Genomic DNA, 21992 nt, shown 5'->3' with positions numbered 1-21992 from the left:
AAAAAAGTCAGAGAAACACTGACTCTACCTGCCTTTCCTGAAGTGGTACAATGGTGAAAAGGAAAAAAGGGAAAGGGAAAGGGAAAAAAGAAAGGGAAAAGAAGAGGCGTGTGACTCCCCCTTCCCCACCCTCCCACACCCCCCCCCACACCCCCCACCATGCTAACAGGCAAGGTCAGGATACCTCAGAGCATGCCCTCATCTCACCCATACCTGCAGCAATTGGTGATAAGCCCCCCAGCAAAAGTGACTTGCTTTTCAGGAACCATAATTTAAGTTCTTAAGGAGTGCTGCTGCAAGCCTGAGCTCACAAACCACGAGCACAGAATATTCAAAATCCGAGACCCTCCTCGGACTAAGGGAAAAGGAAACCATTTGAGTGCTCGGGCTCTCAGGTGGCGTCCATCCGTATTCTCTTCCCGTTCTGTACTGTGCTCCCTGAGCACAGCAAACAGCTCCTCTAGCCCCCCCACCAACGCAGAAGAAGCCATCGCATCACCCGGACGAGAAGCTGTCTTAAGTCACCTTTCCCTAAACCGGGACCTTGGTTTCCAGGCAGTCCAAGCCTTCCACGTACCTTGCTGCTGTACTGTTTGGAGCAGTGAGGGCAGCAGACGGGCGGGGTGGCTATGGTGCCTGTGAGCTGGGTGTGGGTGCTCAGCATAGGGTCTGGCTCTCCGGGGCCCGCGGGGCGAAGTTTCCGAATGCTTGGCGGAAGCTCGGCCCCGGGATGGTTCTTCAGAATATGGGCTTTTCGCTTGCTGGCGCTTTTGTAAACCTGAAAATTCAAACGTTTTGCCGTGAAAGCAGTATATAGTTCTGCTGTCTTGCTTAAAGTAAACTAACAATTTCACTACAAGGAAATGAGAAAGAGCATTCACATAGCCCAAAATAAAATATATTAACAGATATATTGAAGGATAATGAGGATACAACATACATTAGAATAACATAAGAACATAATATGGGGCTTCCCAGGTGGCTCAGTGGTAAAAGAATCCACCGGTCAATGCAGGAGACACGGGAGATGTGGGTTCAATCCCGGGGTCAGGAAGATCCCCTGGAGGAGGAAATGGCAACCTACTCCAGTATTCTTGCCTGGAGAATGCCATGGACAGAGGAGCTGGGTGGGCTACAGTCCATGGGGATATAAAGAGCTGGACATGACTGAGTGACTGAGCACAGCACGCAGGGCAAGAACATAACAGATATGTGAGGCATCTTCCTTGAAGTTATGCGTCTAAGATAGAAATAGTAAAAATATCCATACCTTTAAGAGGTGGATATACAGTCATAGAAATAACTGCTTCTAAGGCCAGCTCACCCTTTAGTCTTTCTGAGAAAGCTCTCACGTGATGTACGTAGTTGACTCATACGCCAAAGAATCTTCCGAAACAGCAAATCTAATAGCAACTAGAACCCACAGTGGTGAATCTGTGTTTTAAAAATGTTTCTACTTTTAAGTTGACACTACTTATATATAGCTTACCCCTTATACAGCTGACATTGGATAAGGAAACAATATTACAATGAAACAATAAACGTATATTCTATTCCTATCTTTCTTCCTAACTACTAAAAATCAAGAATGGATGAGTACAAGTAGAGTATTACACCACAAAACTTCTTCACATCCTACTCAATCTCCTAGAAACCCAAAATCTACTGGAAGGATGATAAGCACTCTCATTTTAGAGCTTATGAATTTAAAACCAATTCATAAACCAAGCTCTTAGCAATAAGCCTCTTCTATAGCAAAAAAAAAAAAATCACAGAAATAAGAAACAACAAGAAAACCAAAGTCAACTAATTTTTAAGAAAAAAAATTTTGGCTTAAAATGAGGCTGCACTTCTAGCCCTTTCTTGTCTAAATAGAAAACTGCTGAGACAGGGAACCATCTGTTAAGAGAAACTGTGAGATCCTAGTATGTATTTATGTGTGTGTGTGGTCAGTTGCTCAGTTGTGTCCAACTCTGTGCGACCCCATAAACTGTAGCCCTCCAGGCTCCTCTGCCCATGGGATTCTCCAGGCAAGAATACTGGAGTGGGTTGCCATTTCCTTCTCCAAGGATCTTCCCAACCCAGGGATCGAACTCATGATCAATGGCAGGAGGACTCTACTGTTGAGCCATGTGGGAAGCCCAGTATGAATTTATACACACAGACAAGCCAGCCCTGAGAGGAGCTCCCACAAAGATGTCCTCCTGTGGACGGTTTCCTTTTACCTTATCACAATACTGACAGAAGTAGTCACGGTTGGGCTTTATGATGGGTAGAGTTAACTCTGGCACTTCTTCTATCTTCATGTCTGGGTGCCTCTTTGATAAGTGATTTACCTAAAAGGAAAAAAAGCAAATGAGAAAAAGAGATCCCATTACAAGCACTGAACAAACACCTCCAATATTGACTGCTGGAAGTTGAAGTTCTCTGAAGCAATGTCCTAAAACGAACGTAAGGCATTCAGCCAGAACCAGCATGGCCAGGTCCCTCTGAGACCAAAGCATTAACAGGAGTTAACAGTAATTCAGCAAATTTGAAGGTGAATTGGGTTGCTGTGGATTCCATTAATAGCCTTTGACTAAAACAAAAGGAAAATTGTACTAGCAGGAATTTCTTTAGTGAATTCTACTGATGGAAGCCTGTCTCTCATTACTTAGGGCCCTAACCTTACTGAGGATGTTGAATAGAATGCAAACGAAGGTTCTGCATTATAAGTAATGGTCTCCAAAAGAGAAATATCAGAAATATCGTATGATATCTCTCATATGTAGACTCTAAAAAGAAATGATTCAAATGAACTTATTTACAAAACAGAAACAGACTCACTGACTTAGAGAACGAATTTACAGCTGCCAGAGGGGAAGAATGGGGGGAAGGGGTAGTCAGAGAGTTTGAGACGGACATGTACACACCACTACATTTAAAATGAATAACCAACAAGGACCTGTTGTAGAGCACAGGGAACTCTGCTCAATGTTATGTGGCAGCCTGGATGGGAGGGGAGTTTGGGGGAGAATGGATACATGTATATGTATATAGATGAATGCCTTTGCTGTCCACCTGAAACTATCACAACATTGTTAATCAACTATACCCAAATATAAAATTTAAAAGTTAAAAAAAATTAAGTAACGGTCTCCGATTTTACTGGCAGATCCTGGCAGAAATACATGTTGCAAACACTGTCATCGGGGCAAAATGAATTGAGAACCAGCTCTTCTGGTGTCTCTGCTAAGCTGGTCCCCATGCCCTGCCTAGATGGAGAGTCCTGCCTACTGTTGTGTCATATCTGGGACAATCAGAGTGGGCGGCTGGAGGAGAGGCCCCCACCAGAAAAGCCAGTTTAGGGACACAGAAGAGAACAGGGACGGGACGAGGACCCCACCAGAAAGGCTGGTTCGGGAACACAGAAGAGAAGAGGGAAAGCAAACACACAGCAAAGACTGAGCAAAGCTAGAGAGGAAAAGCGACCACAAAGACCTCTTCCAAGAGACACCAGAAATGAACCATGGCAAGAGGGGGCGAGGAAGCCTGGGAAGGAGAGGAGCCCCATGCTGGGAACTGTTTGTCTCCCCATCGTGCCCAGCCAGCGAGGAAACCCGGTGACAGGCTGAGTGCAGAACTCTGTTTAGGAGTAGGGCAGTGGACACTGACCAGCATGCCCCGCCTCCGGAAGCCCATCATGCAGAGGCGGCACTTGAACGTGAAGCTGTCGTAGTCCGTGGACGTGATGCGGGGCTTGAACGTCTTGGAGCGGCTGCTGCGGTCGGCTTTCTTGGCCTCCCTCTCAGGATTGTGCATCCTCTGCATGTGCTCCCGGAGTTTGTCTTTCCGCTGTTTGCAGAGAATTTTTGCGAAGGCAGCGGGTGGGGTTGGGGATAGAAAAATTTTAATTGAAGAGATTAAAAAAACAAAAATCAGTACAAGTTAGCAGTAACAGGACCCACCAGGCTGCATCCAAGTTGCTAGAAGGTACAAGGATGCGGTAACACAGGCTGGGACTCATTCCGTTCATTAGGGAGTAGGTGCATTGCAATGAGCTGGGCTTTAAAATAACCATTCAGTTTGAAAGCTACAAACTGACTTCTGAGAAGAAAGACTTGGCATTTATGTAGCAGCAATCAAAGGGCACATGGAATAGATTTGGTATTAAGAACTACAAGATAAATTAATGCTGAATGGTAGATGATACTGGATTTACAAAGCCATGTACGTACTCAATTCCCACATGTTTTGTTTTTTTAAAAAATAATTCCCACATGTTTTCACACACATCATGGCATTCCTCTAAACCACGAGTGAATTTAAGTGTTTTTCACCATATGGATTTAGAAGTGTGTAAGCAGTTATACTACCCGTTATGGATGGGGTACACGATCTAGGTCAAGGTCACAGATCTTAGTCTGATGATCTGATCGAGAGATTTGTGTTGATCTGAGTCCACAGACAGAAAATTAGGCAGAGCCCATCCTGAATAAAAACAAACTCCAAAAATGCCAGCTCCCTTACCCAGTGAGGCTCTGCTCTCAGACATGTAATTACACTGTTATTGGTCTTATAAAGACTTTGAACCTTTCCACCAGACCAGTTCTTTCCATATTTTGGCTTGAGGATGTTTCTGTAACCCCCTTCATTTTTCAGCACATTTATGTAACAAACATTTCTTGAATGCCCACCGTGCTAACTTCAGAGGTGCATGGCCAGGCAGTCCCACCAACCTCCACATTCTACACAGGCCTTCTTTTCAAGTCAGTTCTCCTCTCCTGAATCCATTTCTGATTATTTTCCAGGTTCTATGACGGATGACCTACATATTTCGCAGAGTGTCTCAGTGACGTCTTTGCAGAAACATCTGGCTTCCCAAGGAAGCTTGTGTTACCATTTTCACAATTACTTGTTTAACTCTTATCTCTGAGTCTCTTGTGGGGTTTTCCTTTGCTTTCTTCTAAATTCCAGGCATGTTCTTGATACTTATCTTTTATCTTAATCCCAGAAGTCATTAACATTCCCCAAAGGAGCCTAACCCTCTCAGCATCCCATAGACTTCCCACTTCCACTGGATGACGTCTTGATGACCTAGGGCTCAATTATCAGACTCTTACACTTCATAAATGCTCAAGAAAAAAAAATCTCTTGATTTGATGGGTAAATATATTGTCCTCTTAGGAATTCCTTGATAGCAGTTTAGTTCTATTCATTATACATTTGGATTCTTGTAGGAGATGCATTATTACTCTATTTGGAGATATGAATTAATTATTTGGGGAAATTACAGTGAGTTACCTCTTTAATTTTAGGGCTTCCCTGGTGGCTCAGTTGGTAAAGAATCTGCCTGCAATGCAGGAGAGCTGGGTTAGATCCCTGGGTCAGGAAGATCCTCTGGAGAGGAAATGGCAACCCACTCTGGTATTCTTGCCTGGAAAATCCCATGGACAGAGGAGCCTGCTGAGCTACAGTCCATGGGGTCACAAAGAGTCGGACACGACTGAGCCACTGTCACTTTCAAATCAAACATGAGACACAAAGTACACCTCAAGTTCGTTCCGTGAGCACAGGTGATACACTCTCAAAATGAGCAGGCTCGTCCTCAGCGTCACAATTTCAGTGGCCCGAGACCACCCAGAGTGCCCGCTGGTTCCCACCTTAAACTGCTTCCCACAGGTGGAGCACAGGAAGTCCTTGCGGTCCGAGTGCCGGAGCATATGCAGACGCAGCTTGTCAGGACGACAGAAGGCTTTGTCGCACTCCGTACACTGGTAGATCTTTTCTGAGTGGAAGCTGCGCACGTGCTTCTTCACCTGGCAGAGAAGACACAGAAAGTCAGGGAAAATGACAGCAGGCAGCTCGCCAACACTAGAGGGAGCCAAACGCATTGCCTTGGATCCTCATCAGCCCGGCCTGGGAGCCAACTGGGTGTGACTGATAATTGGCCTCAGTAACAGCATCCTTTTCACTGTGGCCGGAAAACCTTACTGGCCCCGACCTCCCAGGACTTGAGAGGAGGAAGAAAATACTTGCTTAGTCCAAGCCCTGATCACATGGGCCATGTTCTTCTCTCTCCCTCTTTTTCTAAAAAATGATTAAAAGTAAGATTTCCTTTGGATTTAAATGAATCTTGGCAAAAATTATATATAAGAAGACAGAAAATAATTCTTTCTCACTTTTTCCTGCCTCCAACATGGATGTAATTTAGCCCCTTGCAGTAATAGGTCCTTTTGCACCCTTCTATAAAATCAGGGTCTGCAGAATTAAAGACATGCGTGCACGTGTGCTCAGTCACTCGGTCACGTCCGACTCTGGAGCCCGCCAGGTTCCTCTTTCCATTGATTTTCCAGGCAGGAGTACTGGAATGGGTTGCCATTTCCTTCTCCGGGGGATCTTCCCAACCCAGGGATCGAACCCAAGTCTCTTGCATCTCTTGCATTGGCGGGCGGATTCTTTACCATTAAAGACATGAATTCAATGACACAAAATACATTTCCCATTTATGAGAACAATACACCAGCATCCTTTCCCCTTACTTGAGACTTATTCCCTGTACTTTCTTTTTTTTTTTTTCCCTGTACTTTCAAATGACTTAAATAAAAGAATACAGCCTCTGAAGTCTCTCAGTCATAAATATCCAGTGAAGAAGAGTTACAAATGGGACCTAGGTAGTGAACTATCAAACCATTCCTATAACACTTGTCCTTTATTATTTTCGGAGTCTCTTTTGCCATTAAATTCTACCCTAATGCAACTTTTCATGGCTAAAAAATTAAAATTAAAAAAAAATTTAAGAAGAAACTTGCCAAACTGTTTGTGTAAAGTGAGAAAATTACCAAGACTCTCCAATACTAGCAGAACTATGATTAAACCTCAGTTCTCTTTTGGTAGTTTAAAAAACAGAGAGAGGGGATGTTTCTATTATTGAACATAGGTCTCCGCATTGCAGGTGGATTCTTTACCATCTGAGCCACCAGGGAAACTCATTAGATATTTAGACTTACTTATTCATTCACTAGCATATAACACTATTATCACTTAAGCCCAAATGAAATCATGAATATTCTGGAATTTATCCTCACCCCATTTTGCTCCAGAATATAACACAGGGGAGGAGATCAGTGTTTAAAACCAAAGTATACTGGGACTTCCCTTGTGGTCCAATGGTTAGGAGTCCACACTTCAAAAGCAGGGGGCACAGTTTGATCCAAGATTGGGAGCTAAGATCTCACATGCTGTACAATACGGTCCCCCCCAAAACATCAGTATGTTATATACCAACTTACTCTTTCATTTCCTTCCAAAATGCACCACCTTAGTAGCCTAAGACAGGAAGCCACAGTGATGGGGGGAAAATGTTTCCAGGCAGGAAATGGGAGTCTGTCTTCTACAAGTGCTATGTATTCTATAAGTAGTAAGTATTGGCAGGCATGAAGAAAGACTTTTTTAAAAATTATAACCAGATTTGAGTGTTTATTTCCTGTAATATAACTTAAATGTTTAAATGCCAATGTCTTATTCAGACAATTAAGGGTCACAACATCTTCTGCTTATCAAAAGCAGTTTGAAGAGACATCATTCTCCAACTATGAAGTTGCGTCAAGAAGGGAGATGAAAGATACAGATAATGGGCCATCTCAATTTTCCAAAAACCGCTGTTTTTCTTTCCTAAAAACAGCAGTACTCGGGCATCTCGGCAGTTGGTACTCACCTGGATAAAATCTGGGAACCGTTTCTTACAAGTTGGGCAGCTGAAGTAGCCATCATTGATATGAATGGCCACGTGATCTTTCAACAAATCAAGGCGGTCAAAGGATTCTGGGCAAAAAATGCAAGAGTAAGTCTTCTGGTCCGAGTGGAGCTTCATGTGGCTCTCCAAGGACGCACTGCTGATGAAGCCCTTGTTACAGAGGTCACAGGTCAATGGGCAGTTCCCCTCCCGCCCATGGAAGCGCAAGTGTTGGTCCAGTTTGTCCTTCTCGCGGAAGGCCTTCCTGCATTGCAAGCATTTAAAAGGCCGGAAAGACTTCCGAATAAACAGATGCTGCAGAGCTGCATTCTGAAAGACACACACAAATGGGATTACTTAGTGAGTAGGCCAAATGTGCAAGCAGCTCACACATTTATAGGAAGAGAGGACGATCTCAGCAATCACAGAGTTTCCATAGAAATCAAACTAGGATACACTGTTGAAAGAAGATTTTTTTTCTGGTAGAGACCTTAAAAATGAAGCCATCTTCAAAGAAGTTCATCTTGAAAAGACAGACTTTGTGTTTTGTTTTTTGGCTATGTGTGTGTGCTTTCTTCTGAAAGGATCTAAGTCACGCTCAAAAAATAAGAGTTGTACAATAGAACAAATCCCAGAGTCAAGTAGAATAAAAATTGAAGATTTGGAAGAAATGACTTAGGGTGAGTGACACATGCACGATGAGGTGGGAGCAAGTCAGCCAAATGTTACTTGTTGAATCCTTGAGCCAAAGAATTTGGAGCTTGTTTAAGACGTTTAGCAAATCTAAAGATAATAAAAAGAACTGAAGCGTAGCAGGGGCTGGAGGAAGGAGGCAGTGGACATGGGGTTTCTTTTGAGGATGATGAAAATCTTCCAGGACTAGTGGTGATGGTTGTACCACTCTGGGAGTATTCTAAAAACACTACAAAAGAGTGAATTTTATAGTTCGTGAATTACATATCAATTTATGAAAAAGAACTGAAAGAGAACAAAGCTACAGATTTACATGGACGTGTTTGCTGCTGAGATAAGATATATAAACACACATCCTAAATGGAATATGTGCCTTAATTATGTCCTACATAAGAAATGCTCCTCAGTGTAGCTAGTTAGTGCCACTGGTTAGAATTCCTCGCTAACTGGGTTAAGCTTATTGCTTTGTTCCCTGTCTAGACCAGTCAATTCTGCTCTTTTTCTTTTTTCTGAGTTATAGATTGCACGTCTAATGCTGATTAGCCCTCTTGTGAATTCATGCAATTGTTATAAGGAATCCAAGTGAGAGAATATGGATACTTAGTACAAATTCATCACCACCACTGGGAAAACAACTCTGCTCTCTACTGACAGCAAATCAACAGACTCATCTTTCACACAGAGAATACAGATTCAATATTTCAGTTCTACTATAATGAAGACCCATTCATAAGTTCCTCAAAACACCAGGAGAAAAGCTCTAGACAACTATGAGGGAGGAAAATAATTTCTTAAAAAATATATCTGTGAATGGGTATGCTTATGGCTCATATTGCAGAATTCGCCTGCAATGCAGGAGACATGGGTTTGATCCCTGGGTTGGGAAGATTCCCTGGAGAAAAGAATGGCTACCCACTCCAGTATTCTTGCCTGGGAAATCCCATGAACAGAAGAGCCTGGCAGGCTATAGTCCATGGAGTCTCAAAGAGGCAGATACAACTGAGTGACTAACACTTTTCGCTTTCACGCTTAGGTAACTATAAGAGAATAATAATTAAAGGATTAATGGAGATCTTAATGCATTATTTGTGCAATGGAAAATAGTACAATGAACAATGTTGAAACTCTTAAATTTCAAATTACTTATAAGTAGCAACTCCTAAACTGAATTTATTGTGAAATAGTCTCTTAGGGGAAAAATAATTATTGTCAATTTGTTTATTTATTATTACTGTTAAGAATTTTGAACATAGCTCCTATATAACAAGGAACATCTTTCTCAGGGCTTCTCTAACAAGGCTGGGAGAGATATTTCACCTACTCATTTATCTTGAGTAAATATTTAGCAATTCTGTCATCTTCCCAAGCTGACTGGGGTTGCATCATATTTTATTCTCCTTTGAATCTAGATCTCTTTAAAAAGCTGAGTTTGTAGAAAGTGCCAATAAAAATTTGTGAATTAATGAGATGTATCTCATGTGAAAAATCAAACAGAATGATTTCCAGATCTTTTCTGCAACATCTGAAGAGGTTGTAAACAAAAAACCTTTTTGAAATCAGCCAGAGAGCTCTCTTTCACTTCATTATACAGCTTAGCAGTCACCTAATCTTGCTACTCTATCTGTAAAGATACTTATTTTACATAAAAGCTCTCACTATTCTGGCTACTTTCTGGACTTTAAATATTCCAAATGAACAAATGCTATCGTGAGGTTCAGATGTTCAAGGTACAGGGTGCTCAGGAAATCTAATCAACATTTCCTTTACCGAGGTTCAGCCATGTTTCCAAGGGCAGACGGTGCACAGCAACTGATCTTGGTCCCTCAAGGGTTCCACTTCCCCTTGGGGGCCAAATTTGGATCACGGTTTTATTCTGGTTCATTATGCTCATAAGTCTCCTGTTGTCTCTGTTTAGTGTGAGTGTCCTCAGACACTGGATCTGAACCCAGCAGCGGCTCCACTTTCCTAGCTCTATGGACAAACCTTGTCTTGACCGTCTTTGTGATTTCCATGGAGCCCTGGATGCTGTCTACATACAGGAACCAGACTGCATTTGTGATCAAATAATCCTGCTGGGGCCCCTTCATTACAAGGCAGTGGAAGTGCTGAAACGGCCCGTTTCCTCTCCCCACTTGGAGGCCATCTCTACCATATCTCCTGCACTGCAGAGCTGTGATTGGTACATATTTTCTAGAAGCTATAATGAGAAAGGGCAGAGGCCGCAAAGATGAATCTCAGGGTTGCCGTTGGTCAACAACTCTGTGCTGGATGGAACATAAGTTGCCAAAATGGTAGAGATGCTAAAACCTGTGACGAGGGATTCTACTCACATTGAAGTGAGTCCTGAGATAACAGATTCTATGCAGACAAAACCCATAAAATGTTTCTAAAGTCTGATATGAATAGCAAAAGGAACCTAAATTACTGACCAATTTTCATATTATTTTGACCCTGACACTAAAAGGAAATCAAAAGCACAACAACTTTAAAAAAAAAAAGAACAACAACTTTCCTCTGGTCTATTTTCTGCCCAGTTTTCAAAACCTCTTTTGGGCGAGTCCTGCCCAGTATCTCACTCTCCACTCTCCTCCAGCTGGCTCCCATGCTCAGGTCAGACCAGCATGCGCAGTGCCCATAAACCACACCAAGCACATTCCTGGGTCTCGGTCTTTGAAGTTACGACTGCCCTCCGCTGAAACGATCTCCCTTCTTCCTGTCTGTCTTTCAAGGACTAGTTTAACTCTCACTTCATCTACGAATTACTCCCTGAATCCAGCTTTCTTTAAACCTTTCACTCTTCCAACTTTCTCTAGTAACTATGGGTTCTACCTTTCCCTGGGTCGGGAAGATCCCTTGGAGGAGGGCATGGCAACCAACTTCAGTATTCTTGCTTGGGAAATCCCATGGACAGAGGAGCCTGGCAGGCTGCAGTCCATGGGGTTGCAAAGAGTCGGACAGGACTGAATGACTGAGCATGCGTGTATGCACGCACCTTTAGATGCGACACTGAACTGTCACCCAGCTTACATTAGCATTGCGTCCCTAATTAGACTGGAAGATCCCAGCAGACAGGACTCCAGTGAAAATTCTCCTATGTACTTCGACGGTGCTGGACATCCAGTCAGAACTCGGTATCATTTCAGAAGGCATTTCAGACCACTCAGCTGTGTCAGAGCTGGAAGAGACCTTGGAGATCACTTAGTCCTACCCTTCATTTCATGTACGAGCACACTGCAGCCCACAGTTTACTCACAGATTCTTTCAAAATAAATTAGCATTATTTGTTAACTAATTTGCGTTGACTGTAGCAACCAAACTGTAGTTTCCACCAGGATTAGTAAGTACGGGTTGCAAAGAACAGTAGGTCAGGTAGACACTTAAATAGCATTCTGTTATGTGAGTGAAACACAGGAAACAGACGTACCTGCAGCTCCAACTGAGCAGGCAGCATTAGAGGAGAGAAAAATAGTTACATTACCAATGGGGTTGGAAGGCTTCCCTTCAGTGGGTCATTACCAATCTGGATAGAAGAGATGAAAAAATACATAGCCCTGCTTCTTAGAATGTGTGAGAAGGTAAAAAAACAAAACTAGCTCACCTAAGACTGACTGCCAAAAGTCACATGCATGTGGTTTTTGCTTTGATATAAGGAAACTTGTTCCAAAACCAGTGACCCAATTAATTCCAGAACACACATAAAACCATGGCCACACTATGCTTGCACACCCACGCCTCACAACACGTGTGGGCTTTAATCTTTGCCTTCAAAAAATTAAGTCTAGGAAACAAGCCTCTGGACCTAGTAAGAAATCAGAATGGCCAAAGCGAAAAGACAGCAGTTGCATAAGAGAGAGAGGAAAGCAGACTGGGAATCGTGTAGCATGATGGATAGAAGGTATTCATAGCCCTTTGCTGTTCTGGTCTGTATTTCTGTATGCTTATGTTTGCTTTTGAAATAATATTCATGGAGCTATAAGGTTCATAGGTTTCTATTTCAGGATCCTCGTAAAGGCTATTCAGCCTGACTGTTCAGAATCCCGTCCGCGATGCCATACAGAACAAATGTTTAAATGTATTTTTACATAAAGGCTCAGACAAGACTATTGTTCAAGTGTTGTCTGTGCCTTCTAGCCTATAGGCAAATAAGACTGAAAGAAACATAAGCTGAAATGAGCGTTCATCTAGAAACTGCAAAGCCTGGGAAGATACGCAAAAAGTCTCTTTCATCCACAAATAAAGGACTAAACAGCTTGCTGCCACAAACATGGATTTAAGTCATTGTTTTTTGGATGTCAATTGTCTGCATAGGCACCGAGCCCGCAAAACCACACGGCTTTCCACATGCGTCTCCCGCAGGTCCGAATGCACACTCAACACTATCTGTTAAATACAGACAAAATACACCTGGCCAGGCAGCCACTGATGGAGGCCCTGCAGCCACATGGTCTAAAGTCAAAATGCAGGTTACACAGGAGAGAAGACACTGCCCTACCCCCACACCTGGAGCTTAGCTTCGCGCTGTCCCCGTGTCTGGGCCGCACCTGCCAGATCTGCTTGGACTCAGGTCCCTGTGCGTTGACGAGACGTGGCATTTGCCAGTCTCCCATTGGAAACTGTCGACAACCAAACCCAAAACCCCAAATTGACTTGAGAGCTATGATCAGGCACAGATTAGCCTGGCTTCAATGTAAATAACTATTACAGCTCAGTGTACTTATTTCTCCATTTCCAATCTGTGAGTTTTAGGATCCAGGGCACTATCCTACTCTAACCACGCTAGTCTGGATGCTGCCAAGGGCCAGGCTTCCGTGTCACTGCTCAGTTGATGGAATCTAGGACCAGCCATGCCAGCCTGCCATGGGACACGGAGGCCCTGAGAAACAGTTCACACTTTCTTCCAAAACAAACAAGGACTTGAGCAGCGGATGGTGAACAGCATGGTGCCTACAGAGCTGGCCGCCTGCAGGAGAGTCGGCACCCATGCGGTGGGCGGAGGGGGTGGGGGAAAGGGGAGCTGGGCACCCCGCCTACCCGGATGCTTTTGGCACGGCGCATGTCGTCGGCCGTCAGGGTGCTCTGGGCGGGCAGCATGCTCTCCTCGTGCTGGGGCTGCAGGTGCAGCTCGTGTGTGTCCGGCTCCTGCTCCAGAGAAGACGGGGCTTCCGGGGGCAGCTGAGGGAGCGGGAGGGTGGGCTGCTCTGGTTGGTCCAGCCCGTTAGGAGTCGCGACTTCAGCCTCATCGAACTGCTCCTTGGTGGAAAAATGCAACAGGTCCTGAAATCACAAGAACCAGGAGTTATTTCCCTCCGTAGACAGACGTCCATGCAGGGACTTAGAACTGCTGCTTTATGTTTCAAATGATTAGCCTCATAATGCTCAGAAAAGATTATTTTCCTCCTGAGAAAATGAATTAGGTAACCATTCACAGGATGTAAAAAACATGGCATATTCCAGATCACTTCATGAGGAATAAAGAAGGCAGGACTCTTCTGGAATATCATAATTTCAATTGTCTGAACTAATTAAACAGAGGCCCCCCATAATGTCTCTGGACAATTTCAGATCTTTAGGGCTGCAAAGTTGGGCTTCTGTTGTAAGTAACGTTTAAAAATACATTCTTTTGAGTCTTCGTCTGATCAGACTTTAATTAACAGGCAGCGCAGTGCTGACAGGCAGGACTGTCAGCCTCTGAAAAGCATTTGTATTTCAGTCCAGTGACAGTTCTTTTAAGTTCTCTGAGCAGGCGTCCAAGAAGAGTTCCTGCTTTCCCCTCCCCTCTTACCTGTGTCCCATCGTCACACTTTTCCCCATTTTCGCTGGTTATACCCAAGCGGATAAATTTGGGAGGACGTCCTGGCCGTCGACCGGGGCCAAACCGCCTCTTGCCTCGGCCCCTTCCTCTGCCTCTTGCTCTGGGGACAAGAGATCGGGTGACAGATAGTCACGGTTACATAATACTCCACAGAGGATATTTCCCTAAATGATCTGCAGTAACCCCAAATCTTGATTTCCACTCACTTTCTTTTCCTGATTCTTTTTTCTAATGTAGACAATCATTTTGCCAATACACGCTATCTCAATTTCTCATCTTTCCCTGTCTATATAGCTCAAAGAGATGTCTTAAATTATTCAGGACAAAGGGAGCTTTAAAATTCAAAGTGCTGACACCATTTTGCCACTGGACATTCTGAAAGCTCGAACACATTTCCGCAGTGACGTGAGCAACGCAGACAGGACAGAACACACTGAGCATGGTATGTGTCTAGAGACAAGATTTGAGTTTTCCCCTTGCTCCTCACATACTCTTTCCATGGAATCTGGCTAGAGTCAAAGATATGTTCTTGCTTTACTATAATCTTCTGGAAGGCCAGAACAAATTTTGAATTCAGTGGTTCAATAATACATCCAGTAAATGCCAAATGAATTTTATCCCCTTTGAAAGGTTTCTAACATACAAAAATTACTTAATCAAAGGGGTTCAGAAAAGTATGTCACTAAAACCTCCTCTAGAAGACATGTGTGCAAGATTTGTTTAAAATCAATCAGACTGTGCTTTATTCTTCTACTCATGTACTTAACAATTTAATTAAAAATATAGATTTTTTTTTTTTCCCAAGGACTTTTAAAAGATCCTTTTTTATGGGAAATTCTGAACCTTGGCAAATACAAGCCCAGAGTACTCACTACCTCATTTCAATACTTACCAGCTCATGGCCAGTTTCATTCTATCTGAATCCTCACCACTTGTCCCACACACATACCCATTAGACTATTCTGAAATAAATCCCAGACATCATTTCATTTCATTCATATTCATAAATATTTAAATACATATCTCTAAAACAGAAAGATATATACATGTGCATATAAAATACATATCTCCACAATACCGTTATCGCAACTGATAGTTGCTCAATGTTTATTAAATCTAGTCAAAGTTCAGATTTGCCTAATTGTCTAAATTTCTTTTAGCAGTTGGCTAACGAACATTTTATCTGCGGTGTGCCCTGCCTGGTGCTCAGCACTAAAAGATGAGAAGTTAGATCCAACAGTTCTTACCCTCAGAAGTCCAGCAGAGGCAGCAGGCGTATAAACCAAAACTCACCAGAGGGTATAAAAGGTGTTATAACAGAGCCACGTTGGAGTGTTTGGGATGCCCCGGAGGAAGTGCAGGACAGAACGCTCGCTGTGCCCTCCATGCACCTCAGCCATTTGCTCCCGAGGTCACACCTTGCCCTCAGTAGCTGCAGGACCCCAGGACCCCGACACCATGCCTCGTCCACTCCAACACCATGGCTTAACTTTCCAGTTCACCCCTCGGGCACCTGAACTCCCGGATCCTGCCCCCTCACCACCATCTCCAGCCCTGTAGCCTGTCAGCAGTCTTGTGTCCCCTTCCTGTTTTCCCTCCCTTCTTCCATTCATCACCTCCAAAGCCCATCACTGGACTCACTCCCGTGCACGTGCTTTTCCCCCACCCTGCGGGTTCATCACTCCCGCTGCATTGCAGGCACTCGGTGAAACCCACCCCATGCCCTCCCTGCACAGGCACTCTCGCAGTGAGAGACACTGGGTGAGGACATGGCCTTAACTTACGAGAGCCCCCAGTGAGCTCTCACTGCTGCAAGCAATCACACCGCACTTCCCTGGAGTATTTACTCTCCCACGTTCCTGAAGGTCATTTCACACCACCTTCTCTCTTCTCAAATTCTATAAACGCTGGGACAAGCCTATGTCTGTCACTGAAACTACCCCAATCCAAACCACTCTCATTTTTCATCCAAACTGTTGAAATAGTTTCTAACCAGACTTCCTGTCTTCCCGCTTACTGCAATATAACCTAAGTGCTGTTTTTACTTTTATCTACAGTGATGTTTGGGCTTCCCAGGTGGTGCTAGTAGTAAAGAATCCACCTGCCAATGCAGGAGACACAGGTTTGACCCCTGGGTCAGGAAGATCCCCTGGAGGAGGGAATGACAACCCACTCCAGTATTCTTGCCTGGAAAATCCCATGGACAGAGGAAACTGGTGGGCTACAGTCCATGGGGTCACAAAGAGTCAGACACACTGAAGGGACTGAGCACGCACGCATAGTGATGTTTAGAAATATAATTGACATCATGATATCCCTTGCTCAGCAGTCTCTGAAGACTTCTTATCACACATAGAATGAAATTCAAATCTCCTATCACCACCATCAGGCCTACGTGATCCAGCAGCTGCCCGCCCCACCCTGTGGAATTCTCCTTCATTTACCCCTTTTTCTTTTTTTTTATATAGGAATTAAACACAGGACTTAGTTTGATGAGGGAAACTTACCTTTGAAGAGTTTGAAAATCAGAGGTGCAGGTTATTTCAAAGGTGTATGCTATCTCAAGAATTCCTGTTTCAGAATCTCTAGTTAGGGGAGATGTTTACTAAGGTGGAAAAATATCCTATTGCTGGGTATTGATTATGCTTGTTAAGGGAGATGTTTACTAAGGTGGAAAGATCTCCTATTGCTAGGTATGCATTATTCTGGAAAAGACACAAGTTGTGATGAGGACCAGGGGGAGGAAAGCAAATGATGCGTAAGAAATATCCTTCAGCAGTCTAACTGGTTATCTGTGTATACACCCACCCATGTGCATACAGACACACACACACACACACACACACACACACACACCCTCATACATTCATAGATGATGATACAGAAATGACTCTGGAACTTTAAACACTAAGTCTGTGAAACCTTCCCCTTCATTATACCTGCTGAACACATCCAGTTTCTCATCGTGAGAATTGAGATGCTGCTGCAGCTGTTCAGAGCTTATAAATCGGCGGTTGCATTCATAGCAGGGCCAGTTCTTCTCTTGCTCTCGAAGAACTGCAGCCATAGGAGAGAGACCATGGAGGCTGGTGACTAGTCGGCACCAATGAAACTCAAATGCCTGGCACCCCCACTGTTTTCACCTCACCAGAGCCCAGTGCTCATAGATACCCAATGTCTGCTGTTATGTTATAAAAGCAAAGGCTCAAGTTTGACAGAAAGTAGTTTTGGGGATCTGGTTTTCTGAAATATTCACGTAAGACATCAAAAGAACAACTACCGTGTGCTACTCTCTCCCACCCGCAACACACACACAATCTTACCCCACTGGGAAGACAAGGTCTGCTACAATGGGAATGTGTATGCAGATAACCCAGTAATTCAGACCCAAGCTTCATAATCAGAGGGTATAGTGTATCACACAAATAACTGGAAGATGAATGCTCAATATCATCACTTTAGCAAAAGGTTCACAAGCACCGGTTAAAGCTGATTATATCCATACCCTTTGACTCAGCAATTCCACTCCTAAATGTGCACCCAACAGAAATATGCACATATGTTCAGTAAAGGACATGTAAGAAAGTTCACAGTGGTACCTTCACATTGGCCAGACACTGGACACTGGAAATAACGTTGTTGAACAAGAAAGACTGTGGCTGACTTTTGTCCCCTAGGAAATAGCCTCACAACTTTTGGAATTTCCCAAGTAATAGGCACGTCTTTGTTACTCCTGGTGATCTGCGACCATACCTGAGTTCATGCCAATGAGATGGCCCAGATGGAGACGGCTGTGCCTGGAAAACCAACCGCCTGAAAACAGGGCTGTGGCTTTGAGTGAGGGGGTATAGCCAGGGAGGGGAGCAGGGGCTGGAGGGGAGGTCCAATCATGGGCCGAGGATCCAATCGATCACACTGCTGTGATGATGCCTCGACAAGAACTCTGGACACATGAAGCTCAGGTGAGCCTCCCACGCTGGTGATGACACATTGGGCCTCCAGGGCTGTGACACAGGCGCTTCTCGTTTGGGACCCTCCCAAACTCTGCCTTAAGTGTCTCTTCATTTGGCTGGTCCTGACGTGTGTGCTTTATAATAAAATGGCAATTCTAAGCTCAGCACTTTTCTGACCTCTGTGCATTGTTCTATGGAATTATTAGACCTAAGAGGGTAGTGGAAACTCCATAAATGCTAATAGTCTAGTTGCTCAGAAGTGCAGGGGGCATGGGACCCCCTTCACTTGAGGATGGTGCCTGAAGTAGAGAAAATCTCATGGAGGACTCTGCCCTTGACCTGTGATGTGACCTAACTCCAACTAGTCATGTCAGAATTGTAGAGTTCAACCCAAACTTCTGTGTTGAAAATAGATAAATGAATTGTGGTACATTCAATACTCTGGCCACCTGATGCAAAGAGTTGACTCATTGGAAGAGACCCTGATGCCGGGAAAGATTGAAGGTAGGAGGAGAAGGGGACAGAGGATGAGATGGTTGGATGGCATCACCGACTCAATGGAAATGAGTTTGAACAAACTCCAGGAGACAGTGAAGTACAGGGAAGCCTGGCATGCTGCAGTCCATGGGGTCACCAAGAGTCAGGCATGACTTAGAGACTGAACAACAAGTTCACACAATAGAGAACAAAATGGCAAAGAAAATGAACAAATTACAATAATACACAACAGTATGGGAAAATCTCACAAACAAAAGATTCTCACACACCAGAAGTGTATGTGTCACATAATTCCATGTATACAAAGTTCAGTAACAAGCAGACAGTATCTGTGTTATTGAAGTCAGGAGATAGTTACACTTGGGAGTCAAGAGGAATTAGAAGGTGCAGGGGACTCCTGGGGCTGTGGCCCACTCTGTGTCTTGACCTGGGTGCCCAGGTGTCCTCAGGCTGTGAAAATTCATCATGCTGTTATTTATGACTTTGTACTTTTCTGGACATAAATTGTACTTCAGTGACATTTACTTTCACAACAAAGACAATGCCTGCCTTGCTATGTTCAGAGACGATTACATCAAGATAAGGATCATCCTCTGATCTGGCTTCTAATTTAATATTTGGAGTTTTCATTATATTAAATACTATTTTCTAGCGCCCATGAAAGAAATGTAAATATGTCATTGTCATTTGACCCTAGAATTAGACAGGGATGTTTAGTTCTAGAGTATCTTAATATAGACAGATACAAAAATTAGGGACTGCATAAGATGTAACTCAGGGCTTCCCTGGTGGCTCAGTGGTAAAGAATCCACCTGCAATGCAGGAGATACGGGTTCAGTTGCAGGGTCAGGAAGATCCCCTAGAGAAGGAAATGGCAACCCACTCCAATATTCTTGCCTGGGAAATCCCATGGACAGAGGAGCCTGGCGGGCTACAGTCCGTGGGGTTGCAAGAGTCGGACATGACTTAGTGACTAAACCACCACCAAAGATGTAAGTAATATATACAATTTACAATCAATACATGAAATTTAAAAAAAAAAAAAAAATACAGGTACCTTTCCGTTCTTCCTCGGAAATGTCATGGATTTTCCGGTTCACAAATTCAGCATAGGAAGCAGCATACCACACCTGCAAGAACCAAGCACGTACGTCATCAGGGACAAAGGACATCACAGGGCGCACTTCACAGGCTTCAGCTCCTCCTCCTGCTCACAGGAGACAACCCAGGTTTCCCACAGCAAACCAACAAACTAACAAAAGAAGCCGTACTGTGAGGTGACCCCACTGGCACAGACGGTCAGTCAGGAAGTTCATACGGCAAGACACACGCTGTGTGTGATTCTTTTCTTCCCATGTGCTGTACAGTAGGTCCTTGTTGGTTATCCATTTTAAGTGTTTTCTTTACCCTTTTTAAAAAACTGTTTTTGTTATTAGAACAACTTCATGAGAGATAACATTAGTAGTGCCTTGATCTAATGAAACAGAGCCTCTTTTGATTTTTTATCTGTTTAAACACAGGTTTCCACGCAGCTGTGGTCACAGTGGCTCCACCCTCACACCGCTGGGGTCACCAGAGCCACCCTGCCCTCCTGAGTCTCTGCCTCCATCCCACCCCAGGGAGGTTGCTTCTGCTTCCTGTCTGGCTCACCCTCCCCTCCACCACTCCTAAACAGTGCTGCTTCTGGAAGCTTAGTACACGTCCAAGGCCTTCTCATTTCTCCCCAAGGCAACCACATCTGTTTGCAGCCAACTCTGTGCTAATGACTCTTAAGTTACCACGTGTATCCCAGACCCTCCCTCTTCTTCCCTCTACCTACATTCTATAACCTGCTTGATGGAGCCAGTCCAGAACTGACTTCTAGACACTTCCCTCCTCACCTAATTTTCTCGTCTCAACAAACACCCCACCTTCCACCCATTTGCTCAGACTTGAAAACTAAAGGCACTGTGCGTGTGTGTGTGTGTGTGTGTGTGCATGTGCGTGCATGCACACGCACGCTCAGTCGTGTCCAACTCTTTGCCACCCGTGGACTGTAGCCCATCAGGCTCCTCTGTCCATGGAATTTCCTAGGCAAGAGTACTAGAGTGGGTTGCCATGTCCTTCTCCAGGTGATCTTCCCAACTCGGGGATCAAATCCAGGTCTCCTGCACTGGCAGGCAGATTCTTTACCACTAAGACACCAAGGAAGCTCAAAATGAAGTGAAATAACTCCATCTTTAATCAATAGACCTGTACACCCAAAATAACTACTTCCTCACCCCTGGGCCTAATACCTTCATGAAGGCCTTTGGTAGACCCCAAAGTCATACACTTCTTACTCCATTTTATTTGTGGGATTATTACATGTGTACAGGGACTTCCCTGGTGGTCCAGTGGTTAAGAATCCGCCTACCAAGGCAGCAGACATGGGTTTGACCTCTGGTCTGGGAAGATTTCATATGTCTCAGGGCAACTAGGCCCAAATACCATAACTAACAAAGCCTGCAAACATTAGAGGCCGTGTTCTGCAACTAGAGAAAGCCCTCTTACAGCAAAGGAGACCCAGTGTAGCCAAATAAATACAATTTAGAAGCGGACAGTACACAGCAAGTACTCATAAATAAGTGAACTACAAGAAAAGGACCTTTCTTTTTTTAAAGAATGCCACTTTGAGGGGAAAGACAAAAAGTGTGAAAAGCATGAAGCGATCACAATTTCCAGCAGAGTGGCCACTGCCCCAGTGCTGTACCTTGAGCTCCTGCTTGGGCTCCACGTTCTTGATTGTTGTATAGTACACATGGTGGCCATACTGATACGCCACCAGGTTCTGCTCCAGGTGGTTCTGGGCCGGACGTACGAACATCATCCAGTTACAGAGGGTCTCGTCCGACAACTCAAACCACAGGTCTTCATGCAAATCCCTGTCCTTTCTGTCCCCTTTATCAAGGGAAACCTGCAACCAGAGTGAAAGTGAAAAGACACATACACACAAAACCTCTAACATCATAGATGGTTGTGTAATAATATGCAAAATACTGTTCTTTAAATTAACCAGATATGCTGGTTCTCCCCTTTGTATCTGGAAAGATACTGGAATTGTGTCTTACCAAATGAAAAGGGAAAAAGACGCTTTCTAATGACCCAATCATAGGACTACCTGCTGCTGCTGCTGCTGCTAAGTCGTGTCAGTCGTGTCCAACTCTGTGCGACCCCATAGACAGCAGCCCACCAGGCTCCCCCGTCCCTGGGATTCTCCCGGCAAGAACGTTGGAGTGGGTTGCCATTTCCTTCTCCAATGCATGAAAGTGAAAAGTGAAAGTGAAGTTGTGTCCAACTCTTA

At 44.2% G+C, this 21992-nt stretch overlaps 1 protein-coding gene across 7 annotated transcripts in view; it reads right to left on the bottom strand.

Moving 5' to 3' along the window:
* Window positions 1-21992, bottom strand: part of PRDM10 (PR/SET domain 10) — a 147173-nt gene that overhangs the window by 14894 nt on the left and 110287 nt on the right. For 4 of the 7 annotated variants that reach the window (XM_081534047.1, XM_081534049.1, XM_081534048.1 and 1 more), the window contains exons 7-15: window positions 21402-21605; window positions 19728-19800; window positions 17159-17276; window positions 14190-14319; window positions 13439-13681; window positions 5643-5798; window positions 3655-3834; window positions 2226-2336; window positions 578-778 (exon numbers count right to left, since the gene is read on the bottom strand). In XM_081534047.1, coding sequence (XP_081390173.1) covers window positions 578-778; window positions 2226-2336; window positions 3655-3834; window positions 5643-5798; window positions 13439-13681; window positions 14190-14319; window positions 17159-17276; window positions 19728-19800; window positions 21402-21605 — 1416 coding nt within the window. Of the gene's footprint in view, window positions 1-577; window positions 779-2225; window positions 2337-3654; window positions 3835-5642; window positions 5799-7696; window positions 8045-11831; window positions 11844-13438; window positions 13682-14189; window positions 14320-17158; window positions 17277-19727; window positions 19801-21401; window positions 21606-21992 lie in introns of all 7 variants that reach the window. The other 3 variants (XM_081534046.1, XM_081534044.1, XM_081534045.1) reach the window with 2 other exon arrangements.

Source organism: Giraffa tippelskirchi, chromosome 10 (assembly GCF_054371585.1).
Source record: "Giraffa tippelskirchi isolate mGirTip1 chromosome 10, T2T-mGirTip1v1.2.pri, whole genome shotgun sequence".
Lineage (NCBI taxonomy): Eukaryota > Metazoa > Chordata > Mammalia > Artiodactyla > Giraffidae > Giraffa > Giraffa tippelskirchi.
The sequence above is the reverse complement of the archived record's forward strand: the minus strand, read 5'-3'. Positions and strand labels throughout refer to the sequence as shown.